Consider the following 22,648-nt stretch of genomic DNA (forward strand, 5'->3'; position numbering starts at 1 on the left):
AACCCTCCTGGAAACATTAGTAGTCAATTAACGTAATTGAAGATGAACAGTCTTACACACGTGTCTTCTCCCAATATACGTGTAATGCCTGCATGTGCAGGTTTAATATCTGCAGGGGGTCCCAGTTATAAATATGTACATATACAAATAATATTATAGGTGTATAAATTTTTTTAAAAGCAGTTCTTAAAAATGCCAACCCTATAGGGAATCAATTAATTTATGAATTAATATGAAATCAGCAGGACATATTATGATCATTAGCATTACTGTAGCCTCATCCTTAGGACTGCTGGTCCTGGTGCAGGAAGTTCCAGATCTTAAGGAATAAGGAATGTTCATGCCTTACAATCCAGGGACTGTAAGGTTTGATCGAAACCAGTGAAAAACTAAAATCCAGGCAGTTGTACATAAACAACTAAATTTACCCTACTGGTGTCATTATCAACAGTCATTCTCTTGGTTGTAGGTGTTCATTTGGCATCAACCAGAAAAGATAACTTTTTCTGTTGTGGCACCATTCTGTAGGACAGCTTCCTGCTAGATATTACCAACTTTATTTTTATTTAGCTAATGCTAGATGTTTTTATTCATCTTGACATTTGACTGATGGCACCACTCCATTATGCCTAACCACTGATTTATGTTTTAATATTTTAAACTGTATATAATGCAATTTGTAATGTTGAACAATACCTGAAGATGCATTACATGGCAGGAATATCATGGTGGGGTTCAGCTACTGTAACTGGAATAACAACAGGCAAAAAAACAAAACCGAAAAAAGATGAATCTTTGCCATTTGTCACCTTTGCCACTAGCTTAAACTAGGTCTACAAGATCTGGGTTGCAAAATTCTGAATGTTCACTAGACGGTAGCAAAGAGTTCTAGAAGTCTGGAATTTTGTAGCCCAATTCTGGTAGCGTTCCCATGACCTCTCAAGTAACTTGCCTAAACCATTTCTTCCAAAAGGGTTTTGGTACTGCCACTCAGAAATATATCTCAGTTCCATAGACATATTCAGTCCTATATTTAAGACTACAACTTTAGAAAATCTTTTGAAAAATTCTGTTTCAGAAGGAGAAAACAACTGACAAAAAGAGCAAATGTTTTGGAAACCCTTTCTGGAAATCCAGTCTAGAAATTCTTTGTGGCTTTGGCATGAACAAAATGGAAATTTAATAATTATTTAAGAAAAGCAAGTCCATAGTTTCCATTTGTTTCCCATTAGATAAATTTCATCAAAGACCCAATGAACTAAATCTTAACACAGTTTAATTTTTTTGTAGCACTTATGAAAATACTCTCTTTGAAACAGATTATCAAACCTGAACAAGTTTAGAAACTGAACAGATTTACTTTGAATTATTTCTTTCTTCTTTCAAAAAAATCTAAATCTCTTTTCTAAGAGGGAAAAAAAAAGAAGAGTTACACTTTGATTGCCTAATCTCCCTTGGTGACACTTTAAATGTCTTATAAAAATGTCATCACCTAGTAGTAGAAATGGTGAGATGAGTAATGTTTAAGTGGAGAGAAAAAAACCTTTGCTTTTCCTCTTCTGTTCTGTGAGTGCACACATATGCAGATGAGTCTGTCAGAGAGTATCCCTCCTCCTACACCACTTTCTAGAGGAAGTTTGTTCATATATTACTTAAACTGCTTCTTCAAAACTTGCTAGGACAAAAAGAAAGCAAGAAGCACACACACACCCCTCAAAACCACAACGGCCATTCAAAGGCCAGGCGTGCATTTATTTGTTCTACTAGAGAGTGGAACAGGAGCCTGCAGAACTCATGATGAAAGAGCACTGCAGTACCTACAGCAGTGTCGGACCAAGTCGTGTCAGCAACTCCACCATGGAAAGCCTGCCGTCACTCAAGCCTAAGTACATGTCTATGTGTTTATTTGCAGAAGAATCTTATCAAAAATTAGCAATGGAAACTTTGGAGGAATTGGACTGGTGTTTAGACCAACTTGAAACTATTCAAACCTACCGATCTGTTAGTGAGATGGCGTCCAATAAGGTAAGAATCAGAACAAAGTGAAAAGTTATGCATTCTTCCATTCTGTCTCCCCTTGTTAGGTCAGGTTACTGCCCTATTGTAAAAAATGGGAGCAATGTAAATGAATGATTCCAAACTTTCAAAATCCTTAGCAGAATACTGCTGTATTTAATAATAAAGTTTTACTATTTAATACTATAGAATTAAATATAACATAGATGTTATTTTTAATAACAAAGCAATTTATAAAGCTGAAAAAAAATTCTAGCATATTAACTGTATACCAAAAGTAGTCCTGGAAATATTCTTACATTATTTGTGCAATATATAGCAGGAGTAGCAATCATCAGCAAATCAACTGAAAAGAATGACGTGGATCAAAAGTACCACTATCCTTATGAATTTTTTCCTCAATACATTAAATTGCTTGTAGTGGTGTGAGTTTCCACCTGAAATCTTTATTTCGTATGGATTGTATATGTGGGGCTTGTTTTAATTTTACTTATGTATATGTTGCATGTGGTGAGTAGTCATATAAAATACTGCTTCATCAGTGGAGATATTTCTAAATTGTGTAAAGTTATGTTGAGAAGTTGATTGGTAGACCTGAGTTACCTGAAATATCTGATTCGTAGTATAATTTAGTATGGTGTGTATATGTGTATACATTCTAAAGAAGTGCTTTATTTTCTTTATCCTCTAAAGACAAATACATTTAACTCCTTTCCCATGTCCTTAAAATCAAAGAATTTGATATTAGAGTATTTAAAATTGAAACCACACCTCAGTTGGCTTGCAGCCTGAATATTGAGTAGCAAAAGGCCAACCTATTCCCTGATGCCGTGGGTATCACCTCAACTATAATCACAGGCACTTTTTGAGAGAACACATGGCTTGTATCTGACTGAAGAGCTCAATAAATTCTTCTCCAGTGTTAATGCAAAGACTCCACACACTGTGGTTTAATCAGTGAACAACATGTTTAACTTTCTTCAGGTGCTTTCATTTGAAGGCCCCCAATTCACTTAGAACTCTTAGACTGATATTGTTAGAGAGATAACAATAGTCTCATCCAAACTGTATATTCATGCCTATTTATTAGTATGGTCTAGAAGCTATTTACAAACTAAGGATGGCCACTAGGCTGGAGCCTTATGCAGATACCATTTTGGAGTTTGTTTCTACTATTAAGTAAGGAATAATCATCCTCAATGAGATGCAGATTATACAACTGTTTTCCCTAGGAAAAATGCTATACAGGCAAATAGCTACTTTTTGAATACAAATGAAACTGTCAGTACAAATAAAAAAAACACAAATAAAATAGCATGGTTCCAATTTTACTTCTCTTAGATCTTATCATACAAAAAAAATGCCCTTCTCATTTTGTCTATACTTTGTCATATTTATTATTTGTTGCAATTTTTTAAAAAGAATTTGAATATTTAATACTGAGAGCTGAAAATAAAGAGCAAATTAAACTTTTCAGAGCCTGCTAAGGCTTTTGAAATATGTTAATTGAGTTATTGTCAAATTTCCCACATCTGTGAAGTATCTGAATAATCTGTCTTCCTTCCGTCAAAGACTTCTGCATAGAAATTTGCTAATTGCAAAACAATCTAATGTTTTGAAAACAGGATGTTTCTAGCTCCCCATAGTAAAGAACAGAAAAACAGTAGGGAAAGGAAGGCAGCAAGTAGATCCTGCAGGATTCCAAGTGTGAGGGCTGTAAAAACAGTGACCTATCTTCCTGACCTCTGCTATTGCTAAGTTCCTGGCTCCATGCCACTGAAGCCCAAACTACGTCATTTCAGAATGATAGTGGGCATGGCACAGCTGTTGTAAGTGTGACTCGAATTTCCTGTCTCCTTCCTGACAGACGTAGTTTTAAAAGTACAGCATTGCAAAAACAGGAGACAACAGAGGAAAGATTGGTTTTGAATCGTTCTTCAGAACTCTGTCTCAAAAGATGTTTCTTGATAAGTTGGTAATAGCCAAGAGACCCCAAGTGAAAAGATTCAGGATTTTTTTTTTTTTTTACTTTCAGTGAACAAGGTGGAAATGTTTCCTAAGTGAAACAATTACTTAGAAATATGAGAATTTATTCTCTGCCATTCAGGAGCAGAGAAGTTCAGAGGAACCTTAAAAGTCAGAATTCTGAGGATGCAAAAAGCAAACACCCCTGGCCACCCACCCATATAGCACAGCTATGTGCTGTGGTTTGGCATGTATCAGTTTCATTAAAATGATAAACAAATCTTCTCAGTCCTATTCAAACACATGATATCAATTAGAGTATTTGCTGCTTCCACTCCTAGCTACAGTTTCATTATGTGTTTCTTGTGTAGTTTTATGTGTTGACAAAGTTTCCAATTCCTATTTTGTATTAGTATTTAATTACATTCATTTCTGAATCCTATCCATAGACTTAGTTGTCCATTATTATTTGATATACAGCTGTAGTGCTATTTGGAAACCTCATAAACTATATGCATTGGTTTAACAAATGAGTCCTTTGTTTTTCTGTTACTTGATATAGGCAGAGGACTCTCTAAACTCAGACAGAGATTGAGTGCATCTTCATGTTGTAAAAGGCAGAAGGTGGTACAAATAGAAGATGGCTTTTAAAGAGAGACCTTAAAAATGTTTAAGGTCTACTCATATATGTGTGTGGGGCAGGGTGTAAGGGAGAGAGAGAGAGAAGAATATTTTAACAATATTAACTGTAACTTTTTAAAAAATTCAGAATACACACACACACACTTCCATGCCCATACACATTTAGTGACTTTGGCATAAGCATTTAGTAGGACTGGTTAATGTCACTCATCCCATAATATGCACAGGCTATATGTATTTCTATTTAATTAGTAAGCAATACTCTATATGATCTCTGTTTTAAGGAATAGGAACACTAATCAGGATTTGTGACTTGCAACTTTGTGGATACAGTTTTGTATTATATAGAATAGCCTGTTGAATAGAATAAATGAACCAAATAATATGCCCAACGTATTCATCTGACTGCCAGTATGTAAAATGAGTTTGTAATTCCCTGTTTTAATATGACCTTATATAAAGCTGAGATTAGTGCATTTAAAGTATTATGCTCCTGTTAAGCACTTTTTGCTATAAAATTAGGACCTCAGTTTGCCAGGGCAGCATATTCCTAGTTCTCCTGGACAATTATTTTTACAGCACTGAAGTCCTTAATATCATTTTGCTTTTACCAGGGTTATTATATTGTATGCTATGTTTAATTCATATGGTTGAAGAATTTACCAGTCGTCTTCTTCCACCTCTGAGTCTAGCTGTATGGTCTGACTGATGTAAGGGGAGCAGTAGCATTCACAGAATCAGACAGGCTGAGATTTTTGGAGTCACTCAAATGACCCCAAAGGAGATGCATCCCTTCCATCACGTAGGCACTTTCTGAAATGTTTCATTACACCTCCTCTCCTTTGTTAGCAATGTCACATACGAGACCATTGTCCTCGTTATCTGTAAACGAAAATCTATTGATGTATACAAAACTTTCACTGTACTCTTTCTGAAGGGTTTTCAGTCACATAGGACACTCACAGTCACGCCTTGGTTTTAGGACTCTAAATAAACTAAACATGAGGACTCTAATGTAAACTGTGGAGGTGACTCCTGGCTGTTTGCCCCTTGTCTATGTGCTTCATTGCACAATGCCCATATTGGGAAATTTGGGGGTGGGGGGGGGATGATGCGAGTCTGCCAGCACTGAATCTTGCTCACTTAGTACGTGATGTTTTGCTTAAGGTGTGCCAAACTGTTCTTGCTTTTGAGTTTACTGTAACTTCCTTTGTTTAATCTACATTACAAAATAATCATATGTCTCTGAAAGATTTACTTGGATTAACTGCTGGTAGTCAACTAGAAAACCTGCTACTTCCTTTCTCTTTGTTTCTTAAAAGGGGGCTTTAACAGCTGTGAATCACAGAATTTTTTGGGATTCCCCTTCATTGACTAGCCATTTGCAAGAGCAGAAACTGGGGCCTGCGCAAAGGGAAATGTTTCTGCAGGAAAGGAAGTCTAACGATCAACCATAAAAGTCCCCCCTTGGGGGAGATGGGTGGTGACAGAAATTTGAAATATAAATAAATAAATAAATAAGAGTCTCATAATTATCAATAGTTTTGTAAATAGCATAATAAGCATATGATTTAGCTCTAGCTCAGATGAATCTTAATACTTACAGTTTAATGCTTGTAAGTATGAAGTTGTTCAAAAAAAACAATTCATTATTTAGTTTAATTGATTTTAAATTTGATGTGACTAGGTAAAGTCTTGTTTCATATAGATACGGGGGAACATTTAATCTGGTAAGCTCTGAACTGCATTACTTAGTATTCAGGTGGGAAAAGAAGCATTTTTTTTTAATAGAAAGAGGTGAATAGTGCAAAAGTTTGGGTCTATGTAAGGTATTGAACACAATCAAAAGATTGCTGCTGGTATGATTAAATGATTGTGTACTACTAGAAAACAAATTAAGGGTGTGTCAAAAAAACAGCTGCTAATATTTCATTAGTTGCTTTGCTTGTAACCCAGCTCTGATATTTGCTGGATTCAATAGCTATGCATCTTAAACAAATAGAGCATTTTCTATAGAATCCATAGCTTTTGCTTTACTACCGTTATTTACCCATAGATGTATAGGTCCAAAAGCCTTTATTACTGGGCTTTATCCTTTATGCATGGAGTCAATTCTTAGATCTTACCAAATTGTGTCCATTTTGCTGGTTTTGCCCTAATCCTTACTGGCATTACCCTTTTCACCACTGGATTCCTTTCAGAATACTGAAACTCTCCTACCTTCACTTTGACAACCTACTGCAGTTGTTCAATTTTAATAGCCTAGAATGTGGATGATGATGTCTACCATCACTTTGGGAAACAATGGTTGCCCTGATAAAATGCATACATAGCCCACAAGCTGCTACTTGATTATCCTAAGCTTTGTGCTGAAAGGCAGAACAACTAGTACATCAACATCAAAGGATGTTGTAAATTAGCACAATAAACATGGTACAGTACAGTCAAGAAAATCAGCATGCAGGAGCTTCTGGAATGGATATCGTTGAACAGATTAACCATTTGCATTCTTGCCTGATGTCTTAGATGCAATTCCTCCTCTTCACGAATTGGGTGAAAGAATCTTGTCATGCCTCATTTTTCCATTTATAACCACATTCTTAATATGACTGTTGTGTGTCTGCATTCAAAGTTCCATGTTTTCAATCTGGTCAATTTTTCTATGCGGTGTGGATTTTTTTTCAGAGGGGGTCTTAATAGATGGGAGTACCTGGTTGACCTTTCCTGGCTGGAAGTTAAGCAGGGTTGGACCTGGTAGATGGGAGACCAACAGGAATCCCAGAGCTGTAGGCCAGACTGGGAAGCAAAACAAAAAAGGAAATCTTAGAAGAAGGCAATAGCAAACTACTTCCGTATTGTCAAGAAAACTATATAGATATATCAATAAAGTACACCAAGCTTGATTCAAAGAAGACTTGTTTTTCATGATGTATGTATAGAACACTTCAGACAGCAGAAAAAGCAAAATATTATGTGAGCTGGGAAGTAACTAGTTGGGGAACAGATGATTTAATTATTATGGCCTATTATTAGTCTTTCCTTCTATAAAATGTACACTTACCAATTGTCTGAACCATAAACAATAGCAGCAGCAGCAGCACTTTTTAGGCTCTTGTTGCCAAAATGATTCCTCAGAGGAGAGGGAAGGATTATTTGTTAGACTGGAAGGTGATATTCAAGGAAATGTGTGCTTTTAAAACATTTTTGGTCTTGAGCCAGAATTCAATGATGTGCATTCGTGCATAACATCTAATTCTGTACTATTTATTATTTTTTGTTTAAACTTGATTATAGGGCCAAATAAAACATTTAGTAGAATTAAGATTTACCAAACATACCATCAAACAATGCCAACTTCTCCTGCACGTTTTCCTGTATTATGTTTCTTCTTCATATGAATCCTCATGCAGGTCTTTTAATAAGACGTGTTTGTTTGTTTGTTTGTTTGTTTATTTATTATTCACATTTCTATTACTGCCCATCTCCCCCCAAAAGGGGACTCTGGGCGGTTTACAATAAAATTCTCCTTAAAACCTCAACATCATAAAATTTATTATATTTGTATTTTCACTGTATTTTGTAATGTAATGGTTTTATATCTTAATCCTGTTTTATTGTAAGCTGCCCAGAGTCCCCCCATAGGGGAGAGATGGGCAGTGAATAAATTTATAAAATAAATCATAAAATCACTGAATCAACACCTACAATACTAAAATAATAAATAAATAAAAATATGGAACCCAAGTGGTAAATTTCCATTCGGTAGGGAGAACTCTACGTCGCCAGCCACCCCCAGGAAGAGCTGTTGCCCTTCCCATCCCAGGCGAGGCGGCAGAACCAGGTCTTCAAACCTTTCCGGAAGGTCGGGAGCAAAGGGGCCTGCCTCACCTCCAGGGGCAGATTGTTCCAAAGGGTGGGCACCACTGCAGAGAAGGCCCACCTCCTGGACCCCACCAGGTGGAATTCTCTTACAGACGGGGTCCGTAGCATGCCCTGTCTGCATGATCAGGTGGGGCAGGTCAATGTTATGGGGATGAGACGGTCCCTCAGGTAACCTGGCCCCATGCCATGTAGGGCTTTAAAGGTGATAACCAACACCTTGAATTGGACCCAGAAGCAAACTGGAACCCAATGCAGCTCACGCAGTAAAGGTGTTATGTGTGCTGATCTTGGAGCACTCATCACTGTTCGCGCGGCCGCATTTTGAACCAACTGAAGCTTCCGGATACTCTTCAAGGGTAGCCCCATGTAGAGCGCATTGCAGTAGTCCATATGGGAGATGACCAGGGCATGAGTGACTGTCCAGAGGGCATCTCTATCCAGGAAAGGGCATAACTGGCGCGCAACGTGAAGTTGTGCAAAGGCTCTCCTGGCCACGACTGCCACCTGCTCTTCAAGCAGGAGTCGTGAGTCCAGGAGGACCCCCAAGTTACATAAATAAATGTATTTTATTTACAAGTTATGTAAATATACTGTATTTAAAGGCAGGTCCTAAATTAAAAGAGCACTAAGCTAAACATGAAAAACTGGACTTGTATGTAACTACATACTGCTTCATTAAAATGGCATGAAAGCCACTAGTATATTCAGCCTGGCACTCTACTTTCTAATCTCTTTGTATGATACAATGTTTCTTCATCTCACAGTTAACCATATACAGGTGACGGGGGGGCAGGGGGAGAACTTTTGCTCACTTTTCTTTTAAATATCTTACTGTCTAAAATTAATCTAATAAATCTAAAATTAATCTAATAATCTTGATCTAGTTCCTGGCAATTATTATAAGGGAAAAGTATGAATCTTCTTTTCATTTGTTTTATGATGATAAATTCAAGAGTTCAGTAAGTTCAAGAGACTATAAAAATACATCCTACCTCCATATTATTTTCATAGTAAGACAAAACAAAAGGCATGGTAAAGACTAAATATCATTAAGACCAAGAGATGTAAGTTAAAAGAGTTTTAAAAATGTTTAACTCTCTCACTGAAACCAGTAAGGCTTCATCTTGACTGGAATATATCCAAAAGCTGGTGCAAAATGGGCATCATGTTTTATTTCACAACTGTTTGCACCATTTTGATATTTAGGAAACAAGCATTCTGCCCAAAGTTTACAGAGATTATTTGATGGGGGGGATGTCAGGTTATAAGTATAACATAGTCAACTAATCTGTATAAGCTCATAAGAGCTTTTCCTTCCAATCTTGTGTTTACATAAGTAATGAAAGGATTACTGTTAATGTTTACAAATAGGACCATGACATTTAGATTTCTGCACACAATGTTCACCCAGAAATCCTGGCTAATTAAACCAGACTATGTATGTACTTCTTTTCTAGAAAGAAGGGAGCTAACCAGAAAAATCACTATTATCCATTACTTTCTGAGTAGACTTGGAGCTACTTACCTGATAAGCCAGTTTTAAACCATGGATTAAATGTGGTTTATTCATCCTAGCTCATTTGGAAGCAATTAATCACAATTCAAACTTACATGTAATGGGAAGCTCTTGTGAACTACAGATTTCCAGATAGTTTCCATGTCTGCAAAAGAAAAAAAAATGAGAGCAAGAACTTGTATGTAATTAAATGCTGCTTGTGCATATTCTGACTTTGTTAGGATGGAATTTTTTAATTCTTTACATGTGAATATGAACCAGTAATGAGCTATAAAATAAGTACCAAAAATGGAAACATACCGGAACAGAGAGTCTGGTATTTACATTACATTTACATTTTCATATGTGCAGTCATGTTATCTATTTCATCTGCAGACCCACTCATGCTATAAACTACATTAATACTGTACTTATTTTTCTTTATTAGATTTATGTACTATCTTTTTGTCCAGGAGCTTAGAACAGAGGAGACAACAGTCCGTCTACCTGTTGTTCCCATCACCACCACCCTATGAAGCTGGCTGGGGTGAGAGAGCAACTGCCATAAAGTCACTTGGTGGCTTCCATGGTGGAGCATGGGCTTAAATCTGACTCTTCATGGTCCTAAACCACTGCACTATACTGGGTCTCCTTTATTTCATTTAGTAATATATAAGGTGGTTGTTTTTTTTACAGTAAATGCTAAACAGTTTGATAACATAATGTGCAATTTATTGATATGTTTTTGGCTAAGTTAATCTGTCCAGCAAATACATTACTGAAACAATTTAGAGAACTCTAGCTATTGTTTGTATTCCAGAACAATGGCTATTATGAGACTGTGTGATCCAGGTTTCAGCAGATTTTGCCCTTTATAGCCTGGACTCACGTTTCAGCAATGTCGTATATGAGAGAGAGAGAGAGAGGGAGAGATGATAGACAGACACACACATACACACACACACACGCAACATGTAAATAAAAACACACACACAAACAACATAATAAACATGAGTAATTTGTTTTAGGGGAAAAAGTAAGTTTTCCTTTTTATGTTTTTTTTATCAGCATAACATTATTATTCTTTATTCGATCTGTATGGCTGCTCATCTCATCTAAGCGACTCTGGGCAGCTCACAACATAATAGATGATACATAACATCAATTTTTCGTCTACATATTCCTCAGTACTCACTCTCTGTGAAACAATGCTAGTTCTCTAAAATTGTTCCCACAGTATTGATTTTGTAGTTTTCTTTTAATTGTCAGGCAAAAGCCTGGAAATGGTTGCACAATACCATTTTAATGTCATTTTAACATGTATTATATACATAACTTTTCTTTGTTCAGATAGGATACAATAACTGAAACTAAGCTTTATAAATCACATGTATTCCATGTGGGATATATAACAAATGCTTTTACCCCCAAATAATAGTCATTCTTCAGGAAAACATTAAAAAAATCAAAGTGAAGATCACTTTATCTATCCTTCTGGAATTTCCATTGCACATACGTAATACAGAGTTGCACAAAAGGATTGCTTTCATTTTGTCTTTACTCAGCAGAAATTTCAGGATATTGTTCATGCAAGCAAGTAGAAACTAGCTTTTTAAAAAAGCATATTCTTTAAGGATATATAGACTTACATGTAACATAATTTCAATAAATATTATTTCCTTTGGTGTTTGCATCTGGAATATAATTAACATTAAAATGTGATTGCCTATAGTACCTGAAATGTGATTACCTATAATCATAAGGAAGCTTTATATACCTGGGTCTTTAGATGAGAAAAATCTGCAGTTGCTTCGAGCAGGCGATTTAACCTTGTTAAAAACAAACCAGCCTATAGAATTCTAAGAAGTACTAAGCGAGTAATTTCAAGAAGAGAAAATACCTCTGCAAAAATCAAATTGCACACAAGTACTGGGGCCAAGATGTTAATGGAGCTCTGATGTGGGTGTCAGTGAGGTGTTGGAAATGAGATTTATATACGGGGCTTTGCTTGTTTTTTGTTTTAATTGATTGGATATGTTTTTATTTTTGTTCACTGCCTAGAGTTCCACTGGTTAGATGGGCAGCTATTAAATTTGATTAATAGATGTAGCTAATAAATGAACTCTTTTACACTTCATAGTTTTGTTAATTTATTAACATTTTATTATGGATTGTTTATGTATTTCTGACACTAATAATCTCAAGTCAGAAAAAGATATTCGTAACTGGAAAATCTCTACTTAACCTTTCTGACGCAAATGCCTCCTACCCAAGATAGATTTTCTGTTTTGCAAGTTATTTTGATGCAATTGCAAGTTACTGAATAGGGCTTGATAAACCTGTACTGAAAGGGGAAAGGTACTATTTTGAAATAAATGTGCATTGTGTAAATAGGTATTGGCTTTTTTCTGTAAAGAAATGCTGCAATCAGTGGTACTCTATGACTTAATTAAAAGGGAGAATCTCCTTCAAATTGAGGTCAGCTCCTGGTGAGACATCCATGTATGGAATATCTTTAGATCTGCATCCACACTGAATAAATAACATGAAGTTCTTAAGAATCTGTGCATGTTATTTATTTACTCTGAAAGTTTTAAAATAATGTTAATGGAACTTATGCAGTAAATACATTTAGGATATTTTTTTATACAGAAGGAACCCTTACCTAAGTTTAAATGGGATTTTCTCCCAAATAAATTTGAGATTTTTAGGTGTAAATTAATTTATTCTAGATGAAGTAATAATTAGATTGTTATTACATAAGATCAGGAGGAGGAAAAGGCCATTGAATCTAGCCAACAGTTGTAATTTTCTACTTTCTATAAGTAGATTATGGAAATATGATTTCAATTATTGTCATACAGAATTTTGCTATGCTTTTTCAAATCCAGTGGTACTTTTCCCTTCATCAGTCAACCACACTGAGTAGATTCACAGGTTAGCCACTGAATATATACAGATCACTGACTCCCTGTAAGGTAAAGGTAAAGGTTTCCCTTAACGTAAAGTCCAGTCGTGTCCGACTCTAGGGGGTGGTGCTCATCTCCGTTTCTAAGCCTTAGAGCCGGCGTTGTCCGTAGACACTTTTCCGGGTCATGTGGCCAGCATGACGACACGGAACGCCGTTACCTTCCCGCCGAAGCGGTACCTATTGATCTACTCACATTTGCATGTTTTCGAACTGCTAGGTGAGCAGGAGCTGGGACTAGCAACGGGAGCTCACCCCGCTGCGCGGTTTCAAACCGCCGACCTTCCAATCAGAAGCTCAGCGGTTTAACCCGCAGCGCCACCGCATCCCTGTACCAGCATCTAAATGAAGAGGGACACTTGCTTCCCTAAAGATCGAAATAGGCAACCATTTCCAGAGCATCCTTAACCTCTATTTTCTTACTTGCAAAACTTGAATTTAGCAGTCACAAGGTTACAGTTTCAAACTATCAGCTAATCTTTCTCTTTCATTTATAAATTCCTCAGTTGTTTTGGCAGATATCTTTGGCCCTGAGAATGTTCAGACAAAATAGATGCAGCCAGGGTTAATTTCTTAGAAAAGAAACTAAAACCATCTGGAAACGAGAAGCTGGGTTTTATGGGATATAGTCACTCTATATAATCTGAGCTAGGAATATGGAACAGTAGAAATGCTTTCAAACAACAGATACCTGTTTAAGATTTTGAAGAAGAGATGTCCTTCCTTTCATGTTGGGTGGATATTTTTATACCTGGACCAATTCTTTCTCTGTCACATGTGCAAAACAGAGTGAGGGTGGGATTTGTTTATTCGTTTAGTCGCTTCCGACTCTTCGTGACATCATGGACCAGCCCACGCCAGAGCTTCCTGTCGGTCGTCAACACCCCCAGCTCCCCCAGGGACGAGTACGTCACCTCTAGAATATCATCCATCCACCTTGCCCTTGGTCGGCCCCTCTTCCTTTTGCCCTCCACTCTCCCTAGCATCAGCATCTTCTCCAGGGTGTCCTGTCTTCTCATGATGTGGCCAAAGTATTTCAGTTTTGCCTTTAATATCATTCCCTCAAGTGAGCAGTCTGGCTTTATTTCCTGGAGGATGGACTGGTTGGATCTTCTTGCAGTCCAAGGCACTCTCAGAATTTTCCTCCAACACCACAGTTCAAAAGCATCGATCTTCCTTCGCTCAGCCTTCCTTATGGTCCAGCTCTCGCAGCCATATGTTACTACAGGGAACACCATTGCTTTAACTATGCGGGCCTTTGTTGTCAGTGTGATGTCTCTGCTCTGAACTATTTTATCGAGATTTGTCATTGCTCTTCTCCCAAGGATTAAGTGTCTTCTGATATCCTGACTGCAGTCAGCATCTGCAGTAATCTTTGCACCTAGGAATACAAAGTCTTTCACTGCTTCTACATTTTCTCCCTCTATTTGCCAGTTACCAATCAAGCTGGTTGCCATAATCTTGGTTTTTTTGAGGTTTAGCTGCAAGCCAGCTTTTGCACTTTCTTCTTTCACCTTCATCATAAGGCTCCTCAGTTCCTCTTCACTTTCAGCCATCAAAGTGGTATCATCTGCATATCTGAGATTGTTAATGTTTCTTCCAGCGATTTTAACCCCAGCCTTGGATTCCTCAAGCCCAGCTTGTCGCATGATGTGTTCTGCATACAAGTTGAATAGGTAGGGTGAGAGTATACAGCCCTGCCGTACTCCTTTCCCAATCTTAAACCAGTCCGTTGTTCCGTGGTCTGTTCTTACTGTTGCTACTTGGTTGTTATACAGATTCTTCAGGAGGCAGACGATGACTTGGTATCCCCATACCGCTAAGAACCTGCCACAATTTGTTATGGTCCACACAGTCAAAGGCTTTAGAATAGTCAATAAAACAGAAATAGATGTTTTTCTGAAACTCCCTGGCTTTTTCCATTATCCATGCCAGTAAGGTAATGCTCAAGATCCTGCAAGGTAGACTTCAGCAGTTCATGGAGCGAGAATTGCCAGACGTACAAGCTGGGTTTAGAAAAGGCAGAGGAACTAGGGACCAAATTGCCAATATCAACTTGTATGCAGAACACATCATGCGACAAGCTGGCCTTGAGGAATCCAAGGCTGGAGTTAAAATCTCTGGAAGAAACATTAACAATCTCAGATATGCAGATGATACCACTTTGATGGCTGAAAGTGAAGAGGAACTGAGGAGCCTTATGATGAAGGTGAAAGAAGAAAGTGCAAAAGCTGGTTTGCAGCTAAACCTCAAAAAAACCAAGATTATGGCAACCAGCTTGATTGATAACTGGCAAATAGAGGGAGAAAATGTAGAAGCAGTGAAAGACTTTGTATTCCTAGGTGCAAAGATTACTGCAGATGCTGACTGCAGTCAGGAAATCAGAAGACGCTTAATCCTTGGAAGAAGAGCAATGACAAATCTCGATAAAATAGTTAAGAGCAGAGACATCACACTGACAACAAAGGCCCGCATAGTTAAAGCAATGGTGTTCCCTGTAGTAACATATGGCTGCGAGAGCTGGACCATAAGGAAGGCTGAGCGAAGGAAGATCGCTGCTTTTGAACTGTGGTGTTGGAGGAAAATTCTGAGAGTGCCTTGGACTGCAAGAAGATCCAACCAGTCCATCCTCCAGGAAATAAAGCCAGACTGCTCACTTGAGGGAATGATATTAAAGGCAAAACTGAAATACTTTGGCCACATCATGAGAAGACAGGACACCCTGGAGAAGATGCTGATGCTAGGGAGAGTGGAGGGCAAAAGGAAGAGGGGCCGACCAAGGGCAAGATGGATGGATGATATTCTAGAGGTGACGGACTCGTCCCTGGGGGAGCTGGGGGTGTTGACGACCGACAGGAAGCTCTGGCGTGGGCTGGTCCATGAAGTCACGAAGAGTCGGAAGCGACTAAACGAATAAACAACAAAAATTGGCAATTTGGTCTCTAGTTCCTCTGCCTTTTCTAAACCCAGCTTGTACATCTGGCAATTCTCGCTCCATGAACTGCTGAAGTCTACCTTGCAGGATCTTGAGCATTACCTTACTGGCATGTGAAATGAGTGCCACTGTTCGATAGTTTGAACATTCTTTAGTGTTCCCCTTTTTTGGTATGGGGATATAAGTTGATTTTTTCCAATCTGATGGCCATTCTTGTGTTTTCCAAATTTGTTGGCATATAGCATGCATTACCTTGACAGCATCATCTTGCAAGATTTTGAACAGTTCAGCTGGGATGCCGTCGTCTCCTGCTGCCTTATTAGCAATGCTTCTTAAGGCCCATTCAACCTCACTCTTCAGGATGTCTGGCTCTAGCTCACTGACCACACCGTCAAAGCTATCCCCGATATTGTTATCCTTCCTATACAGGTCTTCTGTATATTCTTGCCACCTTTTCTTGATCTCTTCTTCTTCTGTTAGGTCCTTGTTTTTGATCATACCCATTTTTGCCTGAAATTTACCTCCGATGTTTCTAATTTTCTGGAAGAGGTCTCTTGTCCTTCCTATTCTATTGTCTTCTTCCACTTCCGCACATTGCTTGTTTAAAAATAATTCCTTATCTCTTCTGGCTAACCTCTGGAATTTTGCATTTAATTGGGCATATCTCCCCCTATCACTGTTGCCTTTTGCTTTCCTTCTTTCTTGGGCTACTTCTAGTGTCTCAGCAGACAGCCATTTTGCCTTCTTGGTTTTCTCTTTCTTTGGGATGTATTTTGTTGCCGCCTCCTGAACAATGCTGCGAACTTCTGTCCATAGTTCTTCCGGGACCCTATCTACTAAGTCCAGTCCCTTAAATCTGTTCTTCACCTCCACTGCATATTCCTTAGGAATATTAGTGAGCTCATATCTAGCTGATCTGTGGGTCTTCCCTAATCTCTTTAGTCTGATCCTAAATTGTGCAAGAAGAAGTTCGTGATCTGAGCTACAGTCAGCTCCAGGCCTTGTTTTTACCGACTGTACAGATGTCCGCCACCTTTGGCTGCAAAGGATGTAGTCAATCTGATTTCGGTGTTGTCCATCTGGTGAAGTCCATGCATAAAGCCGTCTCTTAGGTTGTTGGAAGAGAGTGTTTGTTATGCAGAGTGAATTGTCTTGGCAAAATTCTATCGGCCTATGTCCTGCTTCGTTTTGTTCTCCCAGGCCATACTTACCTGTAATTCCAGGCATCATTTGACTGCCCACCCTAGCATTCCAGTCTCCTGTGATGAAAATAACATCTCTTTTAGGCGTGTTGTCCAGTAGGTGCTGCAGATCCTCATAGAACTGCTCTACTTCAGCTTCTTCAGCATCTGTGGTTGGGGCGTATGTTTGGATCACTGTAATGTTAGATGGCTTGCCCTGAATTCGAATTGAGATCATTCTGTCATTTTTTGGATTCTATCCAAGCACTGCTTTAGCCACTTGACTATTAATTATGAAGGCTACTCCATTTCTTCTGTGGTCCTCTTGTCCACAGTAGTAGATCTGGTGGTCATTTGATGTGAAGTGGCCCATTCCAGTCCATTTCAGTCCACTGACGCCCAAAATGTCTATCTTTAATCTTGACATCTCCCCAATAACCACATCCAATTTGCCCTGGCTCATAGATCTTACATTCCAGGTTCCAATGGTGTGTTGATCCTTAGAACATCGGATTCGCCGTTCACCACCAGCACCGTCGGCTGCTAGCTGTCCTTTCGGCTTTGAGCTAGCTGCGTCATCAGGTCTGGGGCTAGTTGAACTCATCCTCTGTTCCTCCCCAGTAGCATTTTGACCATCTTCTGACCTGGGGGTCTCATCTTCCAATGGTATACCAACATATCTCTGGTTGTACTGATCCATTTAGTTTTCACGGCAAGAATACTGGGGTGGGTTGCCATTACCTTCCCCAGGGATCGCATTTAGTCTGACCTCTCTGTCATGACCTTCCCGTCTTGGGTGGCCCTTCACGGTTTAGCTCATGGCATCGAGGTGCTCAAGCTCCAGCACCACGACAAGGTAACGATCCTTTGCTGAAGGAGGGTGGGGTAGGTATGATATAAATTCCCTTACATACATACCTGCAATGTGCCAATGCAAGGATGGAAAGGCTAAGTTTCTGATGTCCTAACGTACATTACATCATTTTGGCATCATTGTGTTAGGAATTAATGCCTACAGTGAGTAAGAGTATATTATATATTGGTTGGAATCTTCTCTTTTAAAGAAAGCATCATGCAACTGTCTGTTTATAATCTGTTTCAGTTTGCTGTACTCACCTGTTAGACAAATTGTCAATTGCTCTTTGAATCATAAAAATACACTTACCAGTTCTTTCCTGTAAGTATAAAAATTAGCTTCCCCAAATGGCTGCTGTCCTGATACACTGTATCTGTACCTTTAACCATTCCTAGCCATTCACTGACCATGCTGGCTGATATGATGAAAGTTGCAGTCTATCATGTGTGGAAGTCATTAGCTTGGTGAAGGCAAAAACATCAACAAAGCTATAGAAATGGGAAATAAACCTTTACCTAGCTCTAATGTAAATCTAAAGTAATAGTGCCCAAAGTTTTGAAAGTAATAACAGTCACAATGTTTTTAGAACGACAACCAAAGCAAGGCCCCCATCACACTTAAGCCACTGTTACAATAGGCGGATCTATTTGCTGGATGACTCAGTATTAGGCAAAATTAATTAGGTCATAATTACTTTACAATAGTTTAAAAACCTGTATAACAGGAAAATGACACAACTAGAATCTGTTTTTCACAGCTTTATGTATATTTCAACCATTGTTTAAAGATTTTAGAATGTTAGACTAATCATCTAATCAGATGTGATGAATGATGCCTAATCTTTTAATTCATCATGTACTGTACATGTAGCATTGCAGTGATTAAAATCATAATATTTAATCTGATTTTCATGAAGAAAAAATATTATTCAAACCTGAATATTCTTTTAAATATATGGTGTTGCATTTATATGAGTCAATGCAATGCAATGCAAAATACTTAATCCCAAGTATTTGTTTTTTTCTTTGCTTTATTATTGATTTTACTAATGGATACACTTCAGAGCATTCATAGATTTATGTGACAAAAAAGACATTGTTCATTGTGTATGCATAGATTTTTTTAAATGAAACATTTAAAATCATCTGATAATCAAAAGTAGGGGATGGTAATCTGTAGCCCACAGCTTCTATTTCCATAGCTATCAATTGCATTTTTCTATTCCACAGAACCATATCATGCCAATGAAATATGGTCCTTTCCTGACAAAAATCAGAGGAAACAGAATTTGTTTTAAAAGTTTGTATACTACTCCATATTACAAAAATTGATAAAAACAGGCACATTAAACATAATATAAAATTTATAAAATAAACAATAAAATAATAACATAGTAGTAGGGAAGTTAAGGGACGCGGTGGCGCTGCGGGTTAAACCGCTGAGCTGCTGAGCTTGCCGATCGGAAGGTTGACGGTTCGAATCCGCGTGACGGGGTGAGCTCCCGTTGCTAGTCCCAGCTCCTGCCAACCTAGCAGTTCGAAAACATGCAAATGTGAGTAGATTAATAGGTACCGCTTCGGCGGGCAGGTAACGGCGTTCCGTGTAGTCATGCTGGCCACATGACCACGGAAGTGTCTACGGACAAACGCCGGCTCTTCGGCTTTGAAACGGAGATGAGCACCGCCCCTTAGAGTCGGACACGACTGGACTTAATGTCAAGGGAAACCTTTACGTTTACCCTAGGGAAGTTAAGTATCTATTATTATAGCAATAATGCATTATTAGGCCAGGGAGAATAAAACTACTTTTGCTTGATATCAAAAATATAATGAAGTCAGTGCCAGACATCTATCACTGGAAAGAGCATTTCAAAAGCAGGCAGCTTTCACTGCAAGGGCCTACTGCTCCGCAGCCTCCTGTGAGCCTGTGAGAATAGCCAGAGCAAGTCTTCCAAATATTATCTTAAAATATGGGTAGGAATATAGCAGAAGATGTTCCTTCAAATACTGTGGCACGAACTGAAAACATTTATCTACATGCTGTTGAAAACAGTGAACTATGTGTACAGTTAAAGACTTGTCGTTTAATTCAGTGAGATTCAGGCAACCCTAAGCTTCTTTCATTTGGATTGATTTTCCTTTGAATTACTACATCCTGAAGGTGCTGTGTTATTGTCAGGATCAATGACAAGATAAGAATCTTTACTGCATACTAAATCACTAAAACCGTTGAATGCTCTCTGTCAGCGTGAAGGTGCAGTTCCCAGTGTTATATGCACTATAGTTTAATTCCAGGCCTTCTTACTCGCGCCCCTATCATTTAACAATCTTTTCACACTACAGTTGTTGGCCTTGAAGCTAGTTGTTGATATAACAGGCATTTCTACTCTGAGAAACCCGAGGTCTCAACTCCCACAGTTTTGAGTAAAGTGAGTCAATGAGTATTAAATGGTTCCTGGACCATTCATGCTGTTTTCATGGAAAACCCTGTGCCAGCTAGGTAGGTAGCTAAGCTCTCATAACATGAACAAAAGCAAGTCTCCATTATGAACTTTTAGCCTAAGGGACAATCCCTTCTTATAGATTACAATCTCCTATTCAAACTTTTAACATTTGTATTTTAGTGCTTTATTTTGTGATTATCAGTATGAAGTTAAGTATATGAGCTTGCATTTTTGCTCCAGTTTTCAGTATAAAAAATCTGGGACACTTTAGAGTTTGGCTACCCTCTAGCCATACCAGTCCATTGAGGTGAGCCTTAAATGAGACTCATGAGCTAGAAGTCTTTCTCCCTTGTGCCCACACAGCTAGGATTTCTGACCTTCACACTGAGCATCATTTACACCTTTTCTTGCTTGTATCTTATGACATTTTCAGCAGTAAACCTCTATGAGCTAGAGGAGAGTGACGCACATCAGAAGTTACCCCTGTTCGTGTGACTGCTTCTGTAGTATCTTCTCTGAAGCAGAAATGCGAACAGACAATTCCAAGGGTTCTTATTCACAATCTCTCTGGCATTGTAGGCAGCTGTACATTTAACTGTTAGCTTGCCAAAGGAAATATTTTATAAGCATATTGCAGTTTATATTTCAAAGCCTCACAATTACATGTTGCTGTTACATAAATACAAGGACTGTGCCTGACCTTCTAGCATTTCAAATTTTGGTTACAGCTGTAGTTAAAATTCAAAGCTTTTCCACATTCAATATTTAAGATACAGATATAAATAACAGAACATTATTAGCATAGTACACTATCAGCAGAAGGTAGCTATGGTAGCCATGTCTGCTGCTTTGGAGAGATGTTTTATCAGAAAGTGTGGGTGCTGGCAGAGTTAATAGGAATAATAGCCCAAGGGTACTAAACACTGGATCTTCTCCTAAATCATATCTTGCTTTTCTTCTGACAGATCATAGATCGGCTGCATGTTCTGTGACTATTTATTCATTCACTGGATTTTGAGGCCACCTAACTCCCAAAATTTTACATCATTAATAATATATCAAAGCTTCCTATTAGCAAGGCTTATTTTGGTATTGAAACATTTATTGGCTTGATTTTCCAACCATTGGAGAGTATGTAATTAGTCTATAATATTATACTTCCTTTATATGCCAAGGTAAAATGAGATAAGCAGTAGTTGGAGGATGCTGAAGAGTATTACAGAAGCTCCATGAAAACTAAAAGCAGTATTAAATTTGACAGGAACCTATTTAGCCCTGTGAATAAGATGAAGCATCCCCAACTTTTATCTGTTATGATTCATTGGAATATTGTTTTTGGTGGTTAGGAAGAAGAAAACTTTCAAATAATTTGATAATGAGTGATCATTCTTATTTACAATGTAGGGATATTTTGGTCAGGTTCCTGTAAGATCATTACTAACAACTTTAGATACAGACTGTGTTACTAACTGATTATGAACTCTGTCATTCCACAGTGAATTAAAAAAAAAAAACCTTCTGAAGAATCATAAGCACCTTTTCAAACTTTAAAACCCCAAATTTAGCAAATCAGAATAAGATATTACTTTATAATAGACAACCAGGGAATCGTTTACATGCTATTCATATGACTCTTGACAACAAAGTCATACATACATTTCTGCATGTACTAGTTTCTTGTTTGTTAAGACAAGTTTCTGGTTGTTTTGACACCAACGTCTACCTAAATCTCATTTGTCTAAACAGTGGCTAAAACATCTGTGCTATGGTTAAAAGGTTAACCATATGGTTAAATCAGTGGTGTTCATCTGTGGCTATGGTTAAAAGGCTGGGTTAAGAGCAATTAAGGTAGCAGCTAAATTGGGGACAGATATAAATTCAGGGCACAGCTAAGTGCCCTGCATCTTACTTTCAATTCTTGATGAACAAACAACAATTTTAAAAAGGTGACGAATATTTGCTGTATTTTTCATAACCCGCACTACTTCTCTCTTTGTTATGGTTAAGATAACAGGTGAGCCATAGAATGAGAAAGGCAATAAAGATATTAGGGTTGCCAAAAGTCCTTTCTTCAAAGGGTCATTTTCATTCCAGACTATAAAAGCTGCAGGAAACTGAGTAGAACATTTACAAAATGGTTAGAATCAGTTGAATCCTTCATTTATCATAGCTTTGTTATTAATCAAAGCTGAACTTTCATGGCATGGACATGGATAACATAAAAATAAGCAGGGAGGAGGCCAGGCTTATCCCACAGAGGCAGCA

At 38.0% G+C, this 22,648-nt stretch overlaps 1 protein-coding gene across 2 annotated transcripts in view; it reads left to right on the forward strand.

The window, feature by feature from the left end:
- The window catches only part of PDE4B (phosphodiesterase 4B), a 247,887-nt gene that overhangs the window by 209,737 nt on the left and 15,502 nt on the right, over positions 1–22,648 (forward strand). For both annotated transcript variants that reach the window (XM_063298083.1, XM_063298081.1), the window contains one exon: positions 1,913–2,025. In XM_063298083.1, the coding sequence (XP_063154153.1) occupies positions 1,913–2,025 (113 nt within the window). The remainder of the gene's footprint in view (positions 1–1,912; positions 2,026–22,648) is intronic.

This window comes from Candoia aspera, chromosome 3, assembly GCF_035149785.1.
Source record: "Candoia aspera isolate rCanAsp1 chromosome 3, rCanAsp1.hap2, whole genome shotgun sequence".
Taxonomy (NCBI): domain Eukaryota; kingdom Metazoa; phylum Chordata; class Lepidosauria; order Squamata; family Boidae; genus Candoia; species Candoia aspera.